The sequence below is a fragment of the Monodelphis domestica genome, chromosome X, assembly GCF_027887165.1.
Source record: "Monodelphis domestica isolate mMonDom1 chromosome X, mMonDom1.pri, whole genome shotgun sequence".
In the NCBI taxonomy this organism is placed as follows: Eukaryota; Metazoa; Chordata; class Mammalia; order Didelphimorphia; family Didelphidae; genus Monodelphis; species Monodelphis domestica.
The window spans coordinates 48,498,702-48,521,104 of record NC_077235.1 but is presented as its reverse complement, the minus strand read 5'-3'; the positions used below and the strand labels follow the sequence as shown (position 1 = coordinate 48,521,104).

The following is a 22,403-nucleotide window of genomic DNA, read 5'->3' as shown; positions in this document are numbered from 1 at the left end:
AACATTTCTGCTAACCTAGAATTAAATTGAACTTCTTACTAATCCAAAGTCACAGAATTTCAGAAGTGGAAGAGACTCCTGAGGTCATCTGGTCCAACAGGTACCTGAACAACTCGATGGTATGTGAATAGGGAGGCAGTGAGATCCGGCGAAATGAACATACTGGCTCTGGAGTCAGCAGACCTTAGTTCAAATCCCAGCTCTGACAAAACTTCTGTGACCTTGTACAAATAGGCCTCAGTTTGCTCTTCTGCAAAATGGAAGGTTTTATCACCTTCCAGCTCTAAAACTAGGATCCTGTGATGGATCCAGTCTTTTCTTGAAGACACCCTGCAAAGAGTAACCCACCATATCTCAAGGCAGCCTGTCCTACTACAGAGTAGTGCTAGGAGAGGACATTTTCCCATCCATCAAGCCTAAACCTGCTTCTTCGCAGCAACTCCCACCCTTCGCTCTGAGTTCTGCCCTCTGGGGCCAAACAGAAACAAGTCTAATCTCTCTTCCACATGACAGCTCTTTAGATACTGAAGACAAGAGATCAGGCTCCTCTCCCCTCCCCCCCAAGTTGAAGTCTTCTCTTCTTTAGGCTAAAGATCAGTTTCTTCTACTGATCTAAGCTGGGATGTGAGCCCAGAACCGAAGGAACCCTGTATTCCAGAGGTGATCTGACCAGGGCAAAGGCCAGTGGCGTTCAACCTCACTCTCTCATTTCTCTACCTCCATGTCTTTCCAAACTTGCACTATTATGTTGATTCACATCAAGCTCTCAATCCCCTAAAAACTTTAGATCTTTGTGAGGCCAACTGCTGTCAGCCTGGGGAAAGTGATTTGTGTCAATTCAAGTGCTAACATTTGACATTTTACCCGCTTAAATTTGTTTTTACAGTCTAGTACATTGAGATCTTTGGGGATGCTATTATGTATAGAGGCAGTAAATCTTACCCTTTGTTGTATATCTTGGCTCCCTTTTGGAGCCCTTATTAGAATAATGCTTTTAAATAACTGAAGGAAATGCTCCATGTTAGTTAGAGGTTAGTGAAGATGAAGATGTATTTTTTTCCCCGTACAAGTTCATGAACCTCCTGAAATCTATCTAAGAACCTCAAGGTAAGAATCCCTAACTGTAGCTGGGTGACCCTGGGCAAGTCATTTAACTCCAACTAGTAAAGCCTAGCCTTTACTTAGTATTGATTCTATGACCAAAGGTAAGGGTCTTAAAAAACAACAACAACTCCTTAATTAATTAGGTGGCAGTTATGTCACGGACACATTTAATAAACATGCTTTTCTCCAATGCACTAATAAAATTGTTGGAGTCAAGGACCAAACACAGACTCCTGGGGTACTCCACTGTAGACTTCCTTCCAAGGTAATGTCAACCCACTCGTTTAGTCTTTGAGCCAGTACTGAACGCACTGGATGGTACTAAGCTACTCTTTGAGCCCTTATCTTTCAGATGTCTACAGGAGAATAGTATGAGACTTTGTCAGATGCCTTGCTAAAACCTAGTTCAATTCCATCTATCGCATTCCCCTGATTTGCTAGAGCAACCTTGTTTTTTAAAAGGGTTCATTTCCATGGGTGTGTTATATGGAGTGTCCCAAGTGCTTGGAAGCTTAAAACTGCAGAGACTTTCGGGACCCAATGTAGAGTCAAAATCAGTCAACAGGTATTTGTTTAACACCTACTATGTGCCAGGCACTGGGCCTAACACTGAGTATAAAAAAAGAGGCTAAAGACAATCCCTGCCCTCAAGGAGCTCACAAGCTAATAAAGCTAATGGAGGAGGCGACAAGCTAACAAGGTAGGTACAGGATAATAGGAAATAGAAATGGAGCCAAGGCAGTAGACTTAAGAGGTATTGGAAAAGGCTTCCAGGAGAAAATGGGGTTTTAGTTGGGACTTAAAGGAAGCCAACAGATAGAGAAGAGGGAGAGTGTTCCTGGCTTTGGGGCAGCTAGAGAAAATGTCTGCAGCCAAGAAATTGAGGGTTTTGTTCCTGGCACAGAGATAAGGCCAGAGTCACTGTATCAAAGAGTACTTGTTGGGAAGTAAGGGCTAGAAAAGCTGTGACCTTGTACAAATAGGCCTCAGTTTGCTCTTCTGCAAAATGGAAGGTTTTATCACCTTCCAGCTCTAAAACTAGGATCCTGTGATGGATCCAGTCTTTTCTTGAAGACACCCAGCAAAGAGGGGGTTAGGTTATAGAGAAAATAAGGAAAAGACCACTAGCCTGGGAGACAGAGGACCTGAGTTCAAATACTCCACAGCTTAACCCAAGTGAATTCTGGAGCAAGTCCACTTAAAAACTCTGGATTGTGGCTTCCTCTTTTTCAAAATGAAGGTGTTCAACTACATGATCTCTAAGCTCCCTTTCAGTTCTCAGAAACTTGCTGCTTCTAGCTAAAAGTGTACTACCGTGGCACCCTGCGGGGTAAGCTGCACCATTTGTCCTTTTCCAAGGCAGAAAAGAGAGTTGAGGCAGAGAATATTGATGACCTGGCAGCCTGGAAAACTCACAGCTGTGTTTTAGGGTTACCTAGCGACTTGCCATCACAGCAGCTCACCAGACCTGCTCTGGGCAGGCCATCCCACCCTTCTTGTGCCTTGCCCCAATCAGTCACTAAGCTTCCACAGTAAACTTGCAAAAGAGATTTCCATTCCGAGGCAAACATACACTGCTTACTTAGCATGTCTGGATACCAGCCTCAGGCCTTTTGGATATTTCAGGGCTGGATTGGGCTTCTTTGAGTTTGAGTTTTAACCTTAAGCAAAAGGTAAGTCAATTCCTAAAGTAGTGTGACTTTTACCAGAGACCAAAAAGAGGTTTGAACAGTTCAGAAAGGGAAAATGAGAAAGAGGAAATTCAGAAGATCACCAATCAATTAGTAAACATATATTAGGCGCCTTCTGTGTGCCAGGGACCCTGCTAAGCTCTGGGGATGCAAAAAGAGGTAAGCTCCACTCTGTGCCCTCTTAGCATAATAAATATTTAGAAGTGCCACATGTGCTGAGAACTGAGGAAGATACAAAGATTAGATAAGATACAGTCCCTGTCCTCAGGGCGCAGCTAGTCTTCCTGGAGGAAAAGAGACAGATAGACAGATACACATACACACACCCTTTCTGCTTTTTAAAGTGCTGTTATATCTTCTATTATTCCCATCTAATGCACAGGGTTTGCATTTTATAGCATCCATTTCATTAGATCTGACAGTAGCCTTCTAAGGTTCCCCAAAGAGGGAACAATTACAAGCTTTGGGGTCCCCAACTTACCAGCTAATTCTAAAACTTGGGGTTCATCAGATCTTACTAGGCTATAAGTTTGGGGGTTTCTAGATTCCATGTTGATACCACAAGTTCACTCTTCCCTGTTAAAAGTGTCAGGAAGGCTGCTATTGACCTCCTTCCTGCTGTATTCCCTGGCCTTTTCCTCAGTCGCCCATCATCCAGCTTCTTGCTCCACTTGACTGATTACCTCCTCCTTGAAAAATCTCTCTTCCCTGGGTTTCCTGGCCACCACACTTTGCTTATTCATTTTATACTCCTTTAATGCTCATTTTTGTTAGTTCCCATTTTCCCTCCCATCCCTTAACTACTGTTCTTGGTCACTTGTTCTTCTTTGTCTCAAAATGTATCTAGTCTCATATTTGCCATTTGTCTCCCCTGCAGTTCTGCTTGGCGTCATGTGTCACCTTAAATCCCAACACTTCCCTAGGGAAAATCATCTTCCTCCAGAAAGACGTTCCCCTTCCCAACAACTCCCATTTCTCTCAGTGATATTGCCATGTCGTATTTGACTGCTCCTTTTGCTTTCTCCCCAAGATCCAGTCTGTCACCCAATTCTCTTTCCTTCCTTCTCTTGATTTTGCCTTATTCTTCATTTCTACCACCCCTCTCTAGTCTGCAGACCTAATCCCTCATTCCTGGAATTCCATAATATCCAGCTTATTGTCAAAGAAAAATATTATGCTGTATCATTTGATAATTCATATTAAACCATAATCCATTCTTTGCCTCATTTTGTCCAAACCCCATCTTATCCTAATTCAGAAGACCTCTCCCAGTCTGAACTAGTACTTTGGGAATGTGATCACTCCTAGCCCCCTGGGGCATCTGCTAGTTAATCAGTCTAAAGTGGGACTCTGGCTTTGTTTATAGATCTACTAAGAACCAGCTTGGGCTAGGCCCTTCCCTAGGGGAGACTCTCTCATTCTCTCTCCCTCTCTGTCTCTGTCTCCCTCCTCCCCTTCCCCCTCCCCTCTCCCTTTTCATCTCTCTCCGGTTCTCCCCCCCCCCCCCCCCAGCTGTTCATTGTCAAAGTTAGGGGTTGTTTGGTTTCCAAAGTTGACACTCCTAATTGGAATGGTTATATTTTCTAGCCAAGATTAGTAGAGGTAGTTGAGGCTGTCAACTTGGAATCAATCTAGAAATCCCAAGTTTGTAGCAACTTGAGATCTGGAGACCCCCAAGTTTGACATTGTCACATGAGAGTTTCACCCAGACGGAAGTCTCAGATTCAACAGATCTTCCAGTACTAGGTGGTCCCAGTTAGGTGGGGCTAGCCAACTTAATCAGATGTTAAGTACCCTTTTGTCCTAGTAGTTTCTCCCATTGTATCAGAGTCCTCTCCCAGGTAGCTCAGCCCTTAGCTGGACCCTTCCCTTTGGACCCTTTACATAATGATAATCCTGTCCTGGACTTCTATTTCCTTGTAGCCATGGTAAAGCCAATCAATCCTACTTCCCTGTCCCCAGTTCCCCAAGAGGTATACAAGTTCCCCAAGTTCTATTGTTCCTCAGAGCTATCATCTAGCATGGTGATTTTTCCCAGGGATACTGTGGCCAGAGTGCCAGAGCCTTTGACTCTATGTGATTTTGGGGTGCTTGACTTTGTGGAGCTATAAATATTGAACACTACCCCTCTCCTGATTAAAGCCTTGGTTTTTCTAACTATTTAATAGTTCTCTTTATTTTGAAGGTTAACAAAACCTTTCAAGTAATTAACATCTGCAGGACAACCCCACTACCAGTCAGGACTGTCTTACCTTTGTTATACTTCCTAGCTGGGTGGCCCTGGTCTAGTCACTTAACCCAGATTGCCCATTGCCTAGCCCTTGCCTCTCTTCTATCTTAGACTTGATACTAATGTAAAAGTTGTTGTTTTAAAGACCTAACTCCCTAGTGTCTATGGCATCAAGTCCAACTTTCTGGCCCCTTAAGTAGGCCTCACTCTACCTATTAACCTTTTCCATTGTTTCCCTACCACGCTAATCTGCTCAAGGTCCCAAGGACAAATGATGCTCATCCCCACCTTCTCTGTAAGAGATATGTTCTGGCTCTACTTTCTAGGATTAAAGTCTTATCTTTGGAGCCTTCTGGAATCTAAATTTGGTTGAGATAAGCAGTTAGGGGTTGCCTAAGGCAGCCTCAATTACTCACTTTGGTAATTCATTGAGGTTTTAAATGATAGCCTTGCTATCTTAAGATTGAGACCCATTTTTGTTGGGCTGCCATTGGACTTCAAGAGATCCAATATCTCTTACTTATTCTTTAAGGTCTAGTAATTCTATGAAATGGGTAGTATCTATCTATCCCTGCCCATTAGTTTGCACAGAATAGTACACATACACTCTGGAAAAGTGGTTTCACCAAGTTACTTATCAGCTTCTAATAGTAAACAATTGAATTCCAAGAGTTATTAAGAAGTAAAAGGCTTTTAAATAAGCTTCTATAGGATTGCCTGATTAGCCAAAATATTTCCTTTTTTCCCTTGAAGTTCAATTCTGCAGCTTAGCATAACTTTTTTTTTTTAAACCCTTACCTTCTGTGGGTTCCAAGGCAGAAGAGCGGAAAAGTCTAGGCAATGGGGGTTAAGTGACTCACCCAGAGTCACATAGCTAGGAAGTATCTGAGGCCAAATTTGAACCCAGGACCTCCTGTCTCTAGGCCTGGCTCTCAATCCACTGAGCCACCTAGCTGTCCCCTAGCATAACCTTTTAATGGGGAAATCAGCCTCTTTAAATATTGTTGTAATAGGGACCACTATTAATTGAGTCTTCCATCAGAATAGAAGTTCTCATGAGTGAGGATTGTTTCATTTGCAGTTTTGGCCTCTTAATCACCTAACAGACTAGCAAGGCCCATGCTTGTGGACTGACTAATTGATACCTGTCCTGCAATCATCAGTTCATAAACAATCTGCTCATGTTTGTTCCTTTCAAAAACAAACAAAAAACAAATAACTTTTGCCAAGTAAGGTCCACCCTATCCACTAATGTCAATTTATTTTTCTCTTTTCCCATCAACAGGCTCTGGATTTCCATAATCATTCCTCCTCTCAAATCTGGACATCTGGAAAGGACGGTACTTAAATCCATTGGGGTTGCAGAATGATGTAAGGAAAAACCACCTGCATGGGATGAGCTGGTGAACAGGCAGCCTCAGGGCTTGCGCTAGGGGAGTGGGGGTGGAATCTGGCTGATCTTCCCAGCCAAACAGCACATAAGTAACAGAGCCCCAACCTGTCCGGTCAGATTCTTTGAAAGGTAAGTCGTCGCAATCTCGCTAGAACAGTTCCTTAGGAGGTGGTTAATGTGTGCCAACAGAGCTGCAAAAAGATGCTGAAAAACAGTTTTCTTAGAGCAAGTTGCAAGTCCATCTTTTCCAGATACATTTTCTTGCTTATGCTGAACAAAACCTTAGATAGAATTGCAGGTTTGGCCAACTCCACATTTGGCCCCTGTAGAATCTTCCAGAGTTGGCCCGATGCAAATCCATGCTGTCAGACTTCAACTTGGCCCTCACCACTGCTCAGCAATCCATGATTGTCTCTTGTGTCCTCCCCACAGTACTGTTCCAGACCCTCTTCCCAAGCCCCTTAGGCCCCCTCCTTCCTGCCCCCTCCCTTTCGGCACATGATCTTGCCTCCTACTCCACAGACTGAGACCATCTCGTGATGGGGTGTGGGGCTATGTCTGTACATCTCTAGTCTCAGAGGAAATGATTCCTCTTTCCTAACGCTATCCCTTTCTCCACCTGTGATCAAGATTCCCTCCCTTCCCAGTTCCTGAGGGACCCAACTCTCAGACATTCTGCTGAGCTCTATTCAGCCTTAACCTTATACCTGCCTCTGTTACCATCTTCTCCTCTCCTTCCTTTCACAGCTAGCTTTCTAGAGCAAATAGGACATGTTGCCCCACATCCACTTCTTTACTCCTTCTCTGCTCGTAGCAGGCTTCTAGTCTGCCATTTCATTGAGAGTCCTTGAAGGTCACTACCAGTCTCCAACTAATCAACCCCCACACCTTCACCGAATAAGGATGTTCGGCTATCATTTCTTTTGGCCCTTCTCTGCTGTGCCTGATTAGGCTAGCCTTCCTTACCTCTCCTAACGCTGCACTATGGCACTTCCTGTAGAATCAATTCTAAGTTCTTTGAGGGCAGAGACTATTTTCATTTGTGTTGTTGTGTTGCCTCTGGTACATAGCAGACACTTAATGAATGCTTTAGGAACTGAAAGTCTCCTCCTACCTCTCTGACAGTTCCTTCTATGGTGGTTCCTCTACCTGCTCCCTACCTTCCCCCCTCCATCCAGGAGAAAGCTTAGTCTTCAGTTCTTTCTATACCTACTTCCCTGAGCGCTTCTCTTCTCTCCTAGGCTTTAAACTATCACCCTTATGTGATATCACCACAGCTCCAAATTTCTAACTCCAGCACCAACCTGTCACTTGCATGGAATCATCAGAGAAATACCAGAAGCACCCTTGCACAAAAAATATCTTTCCCACCCCAAGTGATATATTCCCTTATCAAGTATCTATGATATGATCCTTGGGGGGAACAAAGACCTCTGCAAGGAATGATGGGTTGCATTTGTGACACCATCAGGTGAATGGAATTGATTAGATATAGTCTTTCCTCCACTGATAAGAGGAAGGCCTTGTAGTTGCAATAGAAGTGTAGAGAAGGCCCTAGAGTTGAAGGCTCCAGGTACCAAAGTCAGCCATTTTCTGCTTCATAGTTTTACCTGGGAACCACCCTGCCCTCCCCTTCCCTGACACCTTCCACTGGTTTCCAAGTGGTGTCTCAAATACAAGGGTCCTGTGTCATTCCTTGTAGCCTTTAAAGTTTGTAGCATATCGCTATGGAAACAGTAAGCTCATCCGAGTTGTAGATAAATCTGAAGAACAACTTTTACAACTATGTCAACAGGTCTGAATGAAGGCTAGAAGGAAGCCAAGAGAACTCTTGGTTCTTGATTCCTTTATCCCATCTTTGAACGAACGCCCAAAATAGACCAGAACTTCAAAGGGGCAGAACATGAAGACTCATTGATTTGGAACCGATTCCCTTGACAGATGAGGAAAAAGAGATCCAAATGAAAGACAGCAGGAGGAAGGAGCAGTAGCTCTAGAACTGAGGGACTTGGGTTCAAATTCTACCTTTAATACTATCTGGGTGGTCTTGGGGAAAATTACTTTAACTCAGTGGGCCTTGGTTTTTTCAAATTAGGTGGCCTCTGAGGTCTCTTCCACCTCTCCATATGTGCTCATATGGTCTTAAGTCATCTTACCTACTTGTACCTTAGTTTTCTCATCTGTAAAATGAGGGAGTTGGGTCATTTGGCTTCCCAGCTATCTTCTAGTTCTACAGCTGTGATCATATAAACAACTTGCCCGAAAGGCACAAGGGAAATAAGGACCAGGGTTGGATTTAGAATCCTAGTCCTCTGACTATCCCATAGCTAGTTAGGACTTCTCATTGTATTTAGTTCTTTCAACATGTTCTGCTCCATTGATTAAAAGGTGGGCAGGGAGCCTGAAATGCTCTTCAGGCAATAAAGGCAAACTACTCCATGGTGGTAAAGTTTAAGTTTATGACCAAGGAGGACCAGATATAAATATCGTCCCAACACTGGGAGTACTTTCAGACTTGAATGGATCTGGGCTAACAAACATCAGAGGTCTTCATTGCTATGGCCCTCCCCAAAACTTTTCAACCCACCAGGCATATAGACCATACCAATGAAGTAAAGACATTTCAAATGAGTGCGGCACTGCTAGGACAGGAAATTGATCCTGAGCAAACGGTCTTTTCACAGACAACTAAGACAGTTTCTCCTTGATTTTTACCAAATTGTCAAGCTTTTCCAGAAAACTGGCATTCTGTTCTGTATGGAAGGTGATTTAAGCAGGCAAGTCTCAAAGTATGCATTTACTCTGCAGATTGGGTTAAACCGATATAAAAGGCAGATTGTTGGCCTTAAGACCTTGGGTTTTCTTGCATTCAGGAAGAATTTGGAGATGAAGAAACTGCTTTATACAAAACAGCCTCCTTCTGAACATCTCCCTTCCCACAGTCTCCTGCCAAACAGATTTTGTTGCTAGGTAAACATAAGCTACCAACAACTTATGTACCAATATATGGAGCAAATTGCAGCTGCACCAAAAAACCCACCCCCAAACCCTTAATTGACTCGGGAGACAGATGGGAGATTTGTGTCCTGCCTGAAGAAAGAATGATGTTTTGCTATCTTGAGCATATTTCAAAGCTCTCAAGACATTTGCCTGCCTAATGAATGTTGTTCTTTCCAGCCTTACCTTGCACAGTTGGACGGGAGGGTAAGAGAGCCAAGGATTGACACTGACAAGGCTCAAGGGGAGAAATGACTAGTTTTAAATTTTGTTTAAATATGTGACAAGAACAGAAAGAAAAACAGAGCAGCTCATAAATGTATACCTGTGAATCAGCATCTGGGTTTGACTTACTCGCTCTTTAATTGGGAAAAGCCACATCCACTCTGCCTTGGAAAAAGCTGGTCATGGTCCTGGCTATGATCTTATCTGAGCTCTAGCATTCAAGAAAGCATCTCTGGTTATCAAGATATCATACAGAAAATTCAAGATGGGAGGCTCTCGAATGCTAATATTTGTGCTGATTTTTTCATAAGCAACTGCTTCACTCCCCTGCTCTAGTAGCCATAGTATATCCTGGCAGGCTGGTCAACTTTACTCACATCTACACTACAGTCTAGCCCTTATTCTCAAAAGGGCTCTCTGTTCATTGGCTTCTAGATCCAGAATTCCCAGCTGACTAATTCATACCTACTAGGAGTCCTATGTCCTTTTTTGAAAACTGTGCCCCCCAAAGTTGGAGGCCTTCCATGAGTTAGATGGTCTCGATCCAATTTGCATTTAGTTGTTCCTAAGGCTCCGTTTTATTCCACTGAATTGCTGTTAATGCTGGTAGCCTAATGTATTAACGGGTTCAAAAGCATTGGTTTCATTTTATAAATGAGGAGAGAGATAGGGCCAGAAAAGGGGGAAAGGACTCACCTTGGCTTATACAGACAGTAAATGGAGCTAAGTCTTTGGATTCCAAAACCAAAGTGTCTGAAGAGCCCTTTCCCTTCCCACCCCGCATACAGTGGTTTCATTTACTAATTCACATTCACATACTTCTTTTTTTTTTTTTAAACCCTTACCTTCTGTCTTGGAGTCAATACTGTGTATTCGCTCCAAGGCAGAAGAGTGGTAAGGGCGAGGCAATGGGGGTCAAGTGACTTGCCCAGGGTCACACAGCTGGGAAGTGTCTGAGGACAGATTTGAACCTAGGACCTCCCGTCTCTAGGCCTGGCTCTCAATCCACTGAGGCACCCAGCTGCCCCCTAATTCACATACTTCTTGAAATGGGCCCAATATAATAAGTCCCCAGAGTGATTTTGTACATACACAAACATGTTTATATGCATGTATATGTATGTATATCTCTTGTCTGAACTTCAGTGAAGAAGGGCCATCTGTGTTTAAATGATGTTCAGCAAGATCAGATCAATAGGGCCTTTCAAGGCCCATCTCATATTCACAACAATCACCATTTCTATAGAGGGCTAGTCTTGGGGTCAGGGGCCATGGCAGTTCTCTAACCATAAGAGGTCTTTGCTAGTAGCATTGGTGAAGGGTGCTTCCACATCAAGAAATCACAAACCTTCCTCGATGTGGGGAGGGCCGGAGAGACTGGGACACTTGTGCATACATTTTGTTAACAAACTGGAAAAAAAAATGAAATAAAATCACAAGTCTGAACAAAAAGCAAAGGAATGTAGTAACAGCAGAATCAAACTCAGCACAGATCCTCTACCTGATTTTGGAAAACACACTTTCAAATGCACGAGACATTTCAAAGTCTTTTCTAGACAAATCTATGAGCTCTCACGGCAGAGGGGAAATAGAATATGCTTCCAATAGTCTCTTAAGCGACCACCTGGGAAAACGTGGTTTTGTGTGTGTACAAAAATTAAGGAACATGTTCAGATTCTGAGATAAAACAATAAATCTGGGTGTGAAATGCTGAAAAAAAAAAATAGGTGTGATTGAACAGCACCTTGGGGAACTCTGCAAGAGGGGGAAAAGATGCATGCAGCCCTCAACTTAACCGAAGAGGCATTCTGAGCATTGACTTGTTTGAAACTCATAATATCCACTTTCCCCAGGGACTCTGTTATGAATGATGGCCCGCTTCCCAAGCCAGTGTGCACAAAATCTGTTTAATTCAGTGTAATCTTGAACAACTGCAAGGAAATGGTTTGGTTTTGTTGGGTTTTTTTAAATCCTGCATTCTGGCCCTACACAAAATAAGCCCCAAAATAGAATGATGATAGTGGGCTTTGTCCCTCTTCAATGGTGGGGCTTCGATTCAGCCAGGACTTCTTAAGCATGTTCTAGGCACTGAGGATACAGACAAAAACCCCCAACACTCCCTGCTTTCAAGAACTTCATTCTGTTTGGGGAAATAGGTGCAGAGTAAGTAAATACAAAATATATTCCAAGTAATTGAGGCAGGGGCAGTCTTCCCAACTAAAGGAAGCTTAACAGGAAAGACCAGGTGGTGCCACTGGATTTGGACCTTGAATGGAGCTGGGGATTCTAAGAGATAGAGCTGAGAAGGAAGAGCATTCAAGGAATGGAGGGCCAGCTAGTGGAAGAGTCCAGAGGTAAGAAGGCCAGTCTGCTCAGAATGCAGAGTTCTTGGAAGAATACTACTACTACTACCACCACCACCACCATCACCACCACTACTACTACTTCTACTGCTACTGTCACTACTGCTGTTACTACTACTGTTACTGCTACTACTACCACTGCTACTACTTCTACAGCTACTGTCACTACCGCTGTTAGTACTGTTACTGCTACTACTTCTACTACTGCTATTACTACTATTACTGCTACTACTACTGTTACTACTACTACTATGCTACTGTTCCTACCACTGTTTATATAATACCTTAAGATTTACTAAGTACAATATACTTATTATCTCATCTGATCCTCACAACTCTGTGAAGTATTATTATTAACCCCATTTTCCCACTGAAGAAACTGAGGCTGAGAGAAGTTAAGTGTCTTCTCCAGCAACACAAAGCTCATATAGCAGAAAGTAAACAAGCACTTAGTGTGTACTATGTATCAGGTACTGTGCTATATGCTTTACAAATATCTCACTTGATCCTCACAACAAAACTAGGAAATAGGTGATATTGTGACCCTCATCTTACAGATGAGGCAAACAAAGTTGAAGTGACTTATGCATGGTCACACAGCTAATAAGAATAAGGCAGGATTTAAACCCAGATCTTTCTGACTCCAGGCCCAACACTGTATCTACTGTACAACCTAACTGCCTCTTATTCTCCTCATTTACAGAAGAATCTGAGGTAGGTTACAAGGTCACTTACATAGCTAGTGTCTGAGCTGGGATTTGAACTTCTTGTCTTACTCATACCCACCGCACCACCTGGCTTTGTGACATCTGCAAATCTGATGAGCCAGTCGTTTATGCCTTTATCCAAGTCACTGAGAAAAACTTTAAATGGTACAGAGGAAAGTACAATTCCTTGAGTACTCAAATTCATTCTGACAGCCAAGTTGATTTCGAACCATTAGTGGCTACTTTTTAAATCCACTCAACTAATTCCAAATCTATTTAATTGTTTTCTTGTCTAGCCCACATTTCTCCATGATACCACTGGATTTGGAGTCAGAGGACCTGGGTTCAAATTCTGATTCTACTGTTTTGGACAGTAGGACAGGTTATTTCACTTCCTTGGGCCTCAGTTTCTATATCTGTAAAAAGAGGTTGAACTAGATTCCCAAGTTCCCTTCTATTTTCAAATCTATGATACTGTGAAATGATTTGCTACAATTTAGGTGAACAAGATATAGACCCACAGTTTCTTAACTCTACCCAAAAAGAAAATAGGTCAAATGGTCATGATCTATTCTTGATGAAACCATGCTGGCTCCTGTATTCACTGCTTCTTTTTCTACATAATCACTAGCTATCTGTTTCATGACCCATTCTAGGTTTCCCAGGAATCACCAGGAATCACCATTGGGCTCACAGGCATTTAAGTTTGCATTCCATTCCTTTCCCTTTACTGGTCTCTCCCATTGCCATGATCACATAAGTAGTTCAGCCATCACAGCAGCAGGTTCTTTTGATATCCAAGCATGTAGTTCATCTGGACCAAGAGACTTGAATCTATCAAAGGCAGAACTAGATGTTTCCTCAACATCTCTATTTAGTTTGAATATCAATTGTCTCTTAGCCATTTCATTTTGTTATTTCCAGTTCAAAGAGCTTTTTTTTTTTAAACCCTTACCTTCTGTCTTGGAGTCAATACTTGGTTCCCAGGCAGAAGTGTGGTAAGGGCTAGGCAATGGGGGTTAAGTGACTTGCCCAGCATCACCCAGCTGGGAAGTGTCTGAGGCCAGATTTGAACCTAGGACCTCCCGTCTCTAGGCCTGACTCTCAATCCACTGGGCCACCCAGCTGCCCCCCAAAGAGCTTTTTCTTTGATAGAGAAAACAAGCAAAAGGAGACTTGAGAGCACTGTCTCCTCTACTGTCAGTTGTCCCAGACACCTCTAGGGTTGGTTTGTTATCCTCTTTTTGACACTTCTCTTTCATCCAATTAAGAGATAAGGGATAGGGCCTGGACTACTGATTTCATCAACAAAATTTCATCCTCACTCCCAGGTGAGGAAATTCCCTCTCTCAATGCAGGTTGGCACCTTCTCTGTCCTTTATAGGTAAAGAGTTGCCAGAACACTGACAAGTTTTGGCTAGTGCTTAGCTCAGTGTCTGGCACATAATGTTTATTGCCAGCTCTCTGACCTCTATTCTGTGCCCCATTGTTGTCATCCTTTGGCACTTCATACTAGCCCATTCTGAGCTTTAACACTCTTAACACCATTTTAGAGAATATTCTTAAATTCATACTTCTTTCTTCCAGCCTCCCATTTAAAGGAGGCCAAACCTTTTACTTGTGCTGTTGAGCCTATCTCCTGAATTTTCCCCTGGAATTTTGTCCCACACTTATCTCTACTCTATCAAAGGTGAGGGAGAGGGGATCATGGAAGGGGCTACCCTTGACAGGGAGGGAAGTTTCAAGAAGTATTCCATTAATTCAACAGTAACAGATATTCAATGGTGACTTATCTTTATGTGCCGAAGCTAAAGCTTTCAGCCTAGCAAGAGTGAGAATACACATACAAATTAAAAGGGAAAAACATGAGTAGCATACGTAATAATAATATCCATAGCTTACATGCCAGGCACTGTGCCCAGTGCTTTACAATCATCTCATTTGATCCTGCAACCTACAACCTGCAAGGGAGGTGCTATTATTTATTATCATCCCTACTTCACAAATGAGGAAAGGCCTGAAGCTAGATTTGAACTCTTCTCCTGACACCAGGCCCCAGTGCTCTCCCCATCTGCCTGCCTGGGACAACTTTGAAAGGCTTTTCAATTCAGAAGAGGGAGGAATCACTACTGACTTGTTGGGTGAAGATAAGTAAAAAATGGAAGGTAAGGGTTTCAAAAATGTAAAAAAATATACATTTGTATTGAGTACATGACATAATGGTTGTTAGAGGTGGAATTGCTATTAGCAGTTAGCATTGGAGAGAAATGGAGGTGGGGGTAGCAGGGTGCACACAGAATCTGTGCTGAATCCCTAGGAGGTATGTGATAGGGAGGGTCAGTGATCCAATTTCCTTCAGCCAGCAGCTGGTGCTTGGTTGTCCAGAGCTGCCATGGGGCAGGGAAGTGAAGGCAGTGTGCAATAATCCAAATGGGCATAAAGAACAGTTCACAAACTTAAGTTGAGGAGTGTCTGAAATGTTTGATAATGTGATTTCTCAGGTATAAATCCCATAGGTAATATGGTCAAAGCTCACATTGTGAATTAGATAAAAGAATTATCAGGAATGCAAAGGGAGTGAATGAAAGCTCTGCCTAAGGTACAGGACATAAAATACGGCGGCAGAGTCAGTCACCAGTGAGAAAAGAGACAACCAGGTTTTGTTTTTGTTTTTGTTTTTTGAAGAAAATACAAAGTTTTATGTATGTGTTCACATTTTATGAGATTTTCATTCTAAGGTTTACAAAGGCCAACATTTCACAGAAAACTTTTGAACGCTCCTGAAACAGTAATCATGAAATACATCACTTCTATAAGTCAGGCAGACGAAACCATCTGATGGCCACGAGAGAGACTGGTCCTCCCGTCCCTTGTACACGTTGCCAAATGAGACACTGAGAACAGGGCGGGCGAGTAGGATGTAGATAAATAATGACCTCAAAATCACATCATAACCGACATGATTTCTCAAACGGCAGAGTGAACTTTATATGGAAATAAAGGGACACTGTCAACAATGTTCATTTGCTAATTGACCTTTATTTAGAATCTTTGTCAGACAGATCACATGTGATCATTTTTTGGTCCAGACCCATGACTTCATTGGTATAGGGCCTTCCATATGCTGAATGCAGATCAACAAGTCATCTGGAACAGAATCCCAGAGTTGTCCAGGGCCCTGAGAGGTTAAGTGACTTCTCTGTGGTCACATAGCTAATGTATGTTAGAGATAAGGCTTGAACTTGGGTTTTCTTAACTCCAAGATATAGCCTCTAACCAGTAATCCCAAGCTGCCTCTCAACTTTCATTGTATTAGTTTAAACAATGAAAGATGACTTCATGGGTCTTACGTCCTGGCTCTTATATCCTAGTAGTGAACACTGCAGGAATATGTGGATATATAAGTTTTCTTCTCCAGCTCCCTCCCCCCTAATTTCATGGTTGAAGTTTTAAAATTGGAATTAATCATCTATAAGAATCAAATAGTTCCAGCTTATCAATCAATTCAGAGCCCCAAAATTATGGCTGACAGTGTCCCTTTAAAGCAAAAAAGACAGCAAAGTGTAAGTAGATAAATATTCTGTAAGATAAAACACTCTAATCATTACTGTACAGGCAAAAAACATCTTAAATAATATGGTTCATATACAAATAAAATGAATACATTGAATACTGTAGAACTAATTTTACATGTTCTTTTTTAAATGGCACACTATGGATTAATATTTTACAATATCCACATCTATTTGAGATGGGGAAAACTAGTGATGCTCCACGGATAAAAAGAATACAAGTAATAAATTCATTATTGGCTACCATAATTATTACACTTTAAAATAAAGAACACGAGATATTGTAATCAGACTCCAGTAAGCCATACCATGTCCTTGTTAGAGCTGAAAAGAAAGTCTAGTTCTCCCCTCCATTCAAGCTACCCAATATTGCCAATCTTTGCTTACCTTCAAACACATAATTTCACTTTCAAATTCAGTGTTATTTTCATTAGAAACAAAACAAAACAAAACACAAATGCTGTATTTTAGACAAAAGCATTTTGAACCATCACTCAAAAATGAAAGCTGATGGCAGGCAATTTTGTATGTTAAATAGACAGGCCAGCAGTTAATACCAAACATTTAAACAATTGTAATCATAAAAAAATACTATAATTCACACTGACTTTTTACAGTTATAAATAATAAATAGTATGAGAGTAGATTATCAATGGATTATCTAGCTTTTCCTGTTATAAAGTTCTTGATTTTGCTGCCTCAGACTGACTAAAATGCTGCAAGTATACTCCTTATACTTCAAATTGAACTCTAAAACATCAAAAGCAGTTAAAGAGCTAATATTCAATTATTAGGCTGCAAAACCTTTTTTCTCCCTAGAAATGAAACTTTTGAGATTTTCCTTGCTTCAAGGCAGCATGAAAACCACTCAAATCCATCTAACTTCTCTAGTTTACCACACAAAAACTGATGCAGAGGCACTGAATCATTGGTACCCATCACTAAAGGTGAAAGCAAACAAATCTAAAAGTATTGCTGAAAAGCAATAAGAAAAAGGTACACAAGAGCCCAAATCAGATCATTACACATGGTGCGCTCCTTTTGCCTTTCCCTTCCCCAGGGGTTTATATTCTTTAATAAGAGAACAATGTCCCGAGGAACAAAAATACCTAAGACCTCAAAGCCACAGGGGACACTGATGGCCCCAAGTGCACTTCCTGCACAGTATTTTTTTTAGGTAAGTAACACTGGCTAGTCACTTCTGAATACACTAGACATCTTTCATCAAGGCTCAAATTTCTTCTCTGTGACATCAAATAACTAGAAATATGAATAATATATGTTCTTCAGGGCCACAAGTTTGGGGAAAAAATGTTAGGTACTCTACAACTACTCTTGGGTTATAGGGATCTGGAACAGTCTTATTAATTATTCCAGCCACACTACCAAATCTATTAACATTTCAAACATTAAAAACCAATCCTCCTCTTTCTATACAATCTTAACTACAAAAGAGCAACTCATTGGCAACTACTATTGTTTGTGGTCTGGCCATAAACAAGCAGCTCGAAGAGAAGTCATATTTCAATCTGATGTGAAAAATCACTTAAATATAACCAATGCACATCTTTTACTTTTGTGAAATTAAGAGCAATATAGTTATTTATTTAATGGGAGGAATAGGAAACAGAGGTCTCTCTCAAACAAGAGACTATCTGATCAGTTTCATAATTGTCATATACTTTCATTAGGGAAAGGAGCCATACTAGAAACTATATAGCAGTACTTAAACTTATAGGACATGAAAGAGGTAGCCATTTAGGCACCAAAAATAAAATATATCAACAGCAACCTGCAGTTAATTTTAATCATCTAAACATCATTTATAGAAAATCTGCAAAAACTAGCAGTAAGGTTAATATATCTATGAATGAAACCTTTGAGAATAAGGATGTTACATTAATTTTTTCTTATAATTCATATCTTAATCTTCATTAATTAGGATCAACCATGATTTTTCCCTGCCTGCCCAAGTCTTTTGTCTAGAAAACAGCACAGTCAGAACACTGAATGAGAAAAGGTTAAGTCACTTGGGTGAAAGGTCATCCATCAAGAGGAACGAAGAACATGAATTGGAACATGTTACTGGAGAGTCTGTGGCATTGCTGACTTTAGCCAGTGAGTCTGAGGATGAGCCAATGCTGCTACTACTGCCATCCAGAATATCTGAAGACAGACTGAGAACAAAGCAGAGAGTGTCATGAGCGAGTGCATCTCTCAGGTGAGTAAAACACGCAATAGGTGCAGGGTTTCAAGAAATCACAAATCAGGAGAACATGGGCAAATTGTGCAGAGTTCAGAAAAGAACAAGAAAGTATTCCACTTAAAAAGATCTGAGGACCCCGCAAAGGTCTTGCAAAGCCAGAGACAGACTCTGATTCTTCTATTCCATTTCTGGTTTCCATGGAGTCCAAGAATTTCTACACGTGCCATTGATGCTTTGGATAGTGACCAGCTTGTGTGTGACTTCACCTCCAATGTCACTGAGACCTGAGGCCAATTGGGGAAATTCCACCTCACCTAATTTAGTTCAAGATATTTCTGTCTCTATGTCTTTTCCTATCTGTCCCATCAGTCTTTAGGAAAAGAAATGTCCTTTATTTAGTAAAGGACAAAGGGGACCTCAGCTTCTTCTTTTCCCATGATTCCTTTTCTGCCTTTCAACACACACACACACACACAGAGTTCTCATCTCTCTCTCCCCCTTCCACCCCTCTCTCCTCCTCTTTTCTCATACACAAACATGCATACCAAATCTTTGAGAAGTTTGGCAGTTAAAGGTAAAAGAGGAAAGGAATGATATAGCTGGAAGGGCAGTAGGCTAGAAGTAGTCTGTACTCACTACCATTTCCCCTCTCCTTAATTAGCTGTAGTCTAGTGAAACTGCCCTAGTGAAGGTCATCAGGGTGCTTATTTGGCTAAAGCTGTCTCTTCAACTTCTAGGTAGGCAGGATCCTGTTGACCACTCCCTTTCCTTCTTTGATATTTTCTTCCTTGGCTTCTGTGTCATTCTATCCTAATGCTCCTCCCAACCTCTTTAGTATTCTCTCTCTTTTGTTCCTTTGATCATCCTGACCTCTGTCCTCAAAGCTTTACCTTTGAGATCAACCCTATGAGGAGGACTCTGAATTCTGTAGTTGTTTATGTCAAAACTCACCATAGCTAAAACACTGTCCCCCCTTTTCTTCTCAATCTTCCAATTATGCCAGTGGTATCCCAGGCCAAAACCTTGGAATCAGTTTGGACTCCTTATGTTATTTTACCTTCTATATAAAAGCCATCCATATGAACCACTGATCCTTCTAATTTCACATTTCTCCTTCCCAAAAGTTCCTGCTGTAACTTCACCTTAGGCCTAGGTTATTGCACTTGACTAACTGACCTCCACCTTGCCAATCCATCCTGCACAATCCCAGATTCTTTTATTAATAATTGCTTAATACTCCATTTTCATTGTGTCACTACCCTTCTTCAGAATTGCCAGTAACTCTTTATAGAATAAAATCTAACTATCTCATTCTGGTATCATGGTCCTCTGCCAAATTTGCCAAACTGTCTTCTGCTGTCTATGGCATAAACTATCCAATTTAGTCAAGAAGGTCTCCATCTCTCTTTTCTCCTCAGAATATAAAACCCTTCTACAATCCAGCCCCAACATACTTCTCTAGCTTTATCTAATCTGATCCCCTACATAAAGACTATTCTGTAGTCAAATTGAACTCCCCAGTGTTCCCTGCCCACATCTGTGTCCCTGCCTCAATAACTGCTTGTGCCATTCATGCCCTCTGCCTCACCAAGTTCTGTCTCTCAAGGGCCTCTCCTCCATCAAGCCTTTGCTCCTCCCTCCAGCCCAGAGTAATTTCACCCTCTCCTACCCACCAATGGCATGTTTTCTACCAGTTAATACAGCCTGTCTCATTGTATTCATTTGTGTGTGGCTTATTTTCATCATTATGCCACAAAATCTCATTCAAAAATTCACTAGCTTGGAATGTGTGATAATTTAGACACTGGGGAGAGGGTGATATGGATTTTTGTCCTAAATATAAAAAAAGTATTTCTTATCTAAGAACAAGCTATTTTCACACTTTTTAGAAGCATATGCTGGCCTCTCAAATATATAGAGAGAGACTTCCAGTACTTGGTTGTTTTGGGTATGCCAATTATCCATCATTCCCATGAACTGAGTAGCAGCATACATTTATATGATACTTGAAGGCACACAAAGCATTTCACAAAAATCTCCTTTGATATTTTAAAAATTCTAGTAAGGGATAGCATAGTGATGGTGAACCTTTTAGAGACCGAGTGTCCAAACTACAACCCTCACACAACATGTGAGCCCCCAGGGCTTACCCCAGACAAGGGAGGGAGGAAGCACTCCCTGGCTGCTGGGCAGAGGGGCAAGTGACCTAAGAAATGTCATTAGGCATGGTGGAGAGGGGGAGGGGAGCAGCCCCCTCTGGCACTCATGCCATAGCTTAAGCAATATCATCTTCATTTTAAAAATGAGAAAATTAAGGCTTAGAGACACTTTAAAGTCAGTTTTCCAAGACCATCCATTAAATAAGGAGACCAGGCAATCTCTTACCCATGGCTTCTTCCAACTCTCTACTGCTACCTACCCAGATCTAGCTATTATTAAGTAATAAAATGGCATCTTAAAAAGAGTCAATGATTCAGTCTATTTGGAACAAATTAGCATGTTTAGAATTGCAGGGAACTTTACCCCTTGTTGATCAAACTGAAGACTAAAGGTTTATTCATATTACCACAGCAGTTTAGATTAGATTTGAAGGATACAACAGACTTGAGACTAGAATGCAGATCACCAGATTGCTGCTCTAATGCTCTTCCCCCTCTTCCAAATCCAAATTAGACTTGGGTTTTACTCAATGTGATTTAAAAGCTATACATATACAGCAACTTGTATTTCTCCATTATTTGCTTAAAGGGTCACACTAGCCCTATTAGGCCATTCTGCACAGAAGCAAACTCAAGGTGAATGAGGTTCTCTGACTTGGCTATGGTTATACTGGTAGAGTGGAAAAGCTCAGGGTCTCCCCAAATGCTAGTGATAGTTCTCCTACCTGCTTCCACCCTATATACCTTTTTGGGAATTTAAAAAATTCTACAAAATGTTGAAATCCAATGTATTTCTATAGTACTTATGGGAATTTCTATGTCTTTTTAAAAATTTTCCTTGAAACATTTCTTCTCCTTCCTATCTTTTCTTTTTCTTCAGTCCACTAATTTCACACCCCCATCATATGATGGACACAAGCAACAATTGCTTCATTGACCCTCCTAGTGGCTCTCCAAATCTTTCACATAAAGCCACTCCTTTTTATTTGGAAACCTGATTTTCAATCTTTTAAGAGGCAGCATGGTAACATGGATTAGATAAATGACCTCTGAGTCAGAAAAACCATAAAGTTCAGGTCCTATCTGTGCCGCATACTCGCTGACACATACACTTGGCAAAAGTCACTTAGCCTCAGTGCTCTTGGCAGCTCTAAGACTGCCTTGGTAGAGGGAGTTTCTTCACCCTGGACTGGCCTATACCAATGTAATCATAGGTCTGTCCATCAACAAGCATTTATTAAGCACCTATTATGTGCAGGGTGCAAGTGCTGGAGGGACAAAGAAAAGCTTTTAAAGACATTCCCTGCCCTCAGGGAGTTCACAGTATAATAGGAAAGACAACATGAAAAAAATTGTGTACAAACTAGATATATACAAGATAAATTAAGAGATAGCAAGGGGGAAGAAAGGTCCAAGAATTAAAGATGATCAGGAAAGGCTTTTTGTAGAAGGTGAGGCTTTCAGCTGGGAAGGAAGCCAGGGAATTCAGGATGTAGAGATGAGGAGGGAAAGCATTCCAGCTATGGGGGCAGCCCATGAAAATGCCTGAATCCAGGAGATAAAAAAGAGCAATGAGTCCAGAGTCACTGGATTGCAGAGTATGTGGAGGAGAGGAGGGTCTAACAAGAGGGAAAATGGGGGGCTAAAGGCAAAGCCAGGTAATGAAGGACTTTAAAAGCCAAACAGAAGATATGATAAGGGTGCCACTGGAGTTTTCTGAAATTAGGGTAGCACTGACATGATTTTAGCAAATCAG

General features: G+C 41.5%; 1 protein-coding gene across 7 annotated transcripts in view; it reads right to left on the bottom strand.

The window, feature by feature from the left end:
- PABIR2 (PABIR family member 2) overlaps positions 1–22,403 on the bottom strand; it is a 99,849-nt gene that overhangs the window by 38,299 nt on the left and 39,147 nt on the right. For 3 of the 7 annotated variants that reach the window (XM_056808834.1, XM_056808833.1, XM_001364114.4), the window contains exon 11: positions 15,369–18,459. The exons of the other annotated variants lie outside the window; for them this stretch is intronic. In XM_056808834.1, coding sequence (XP_056664812.1) covers positions 18,309–18,459 — 151 coding nt within the window. In that variant the 3' untranslated portion in view covers positions 15,369–18,308. Of the gene's footprint in view, positions 1–15,368; positions 18,460–22,403 lie in introns of those variants that run through there. 7 annotated transcript variants of the gene reach the window in all.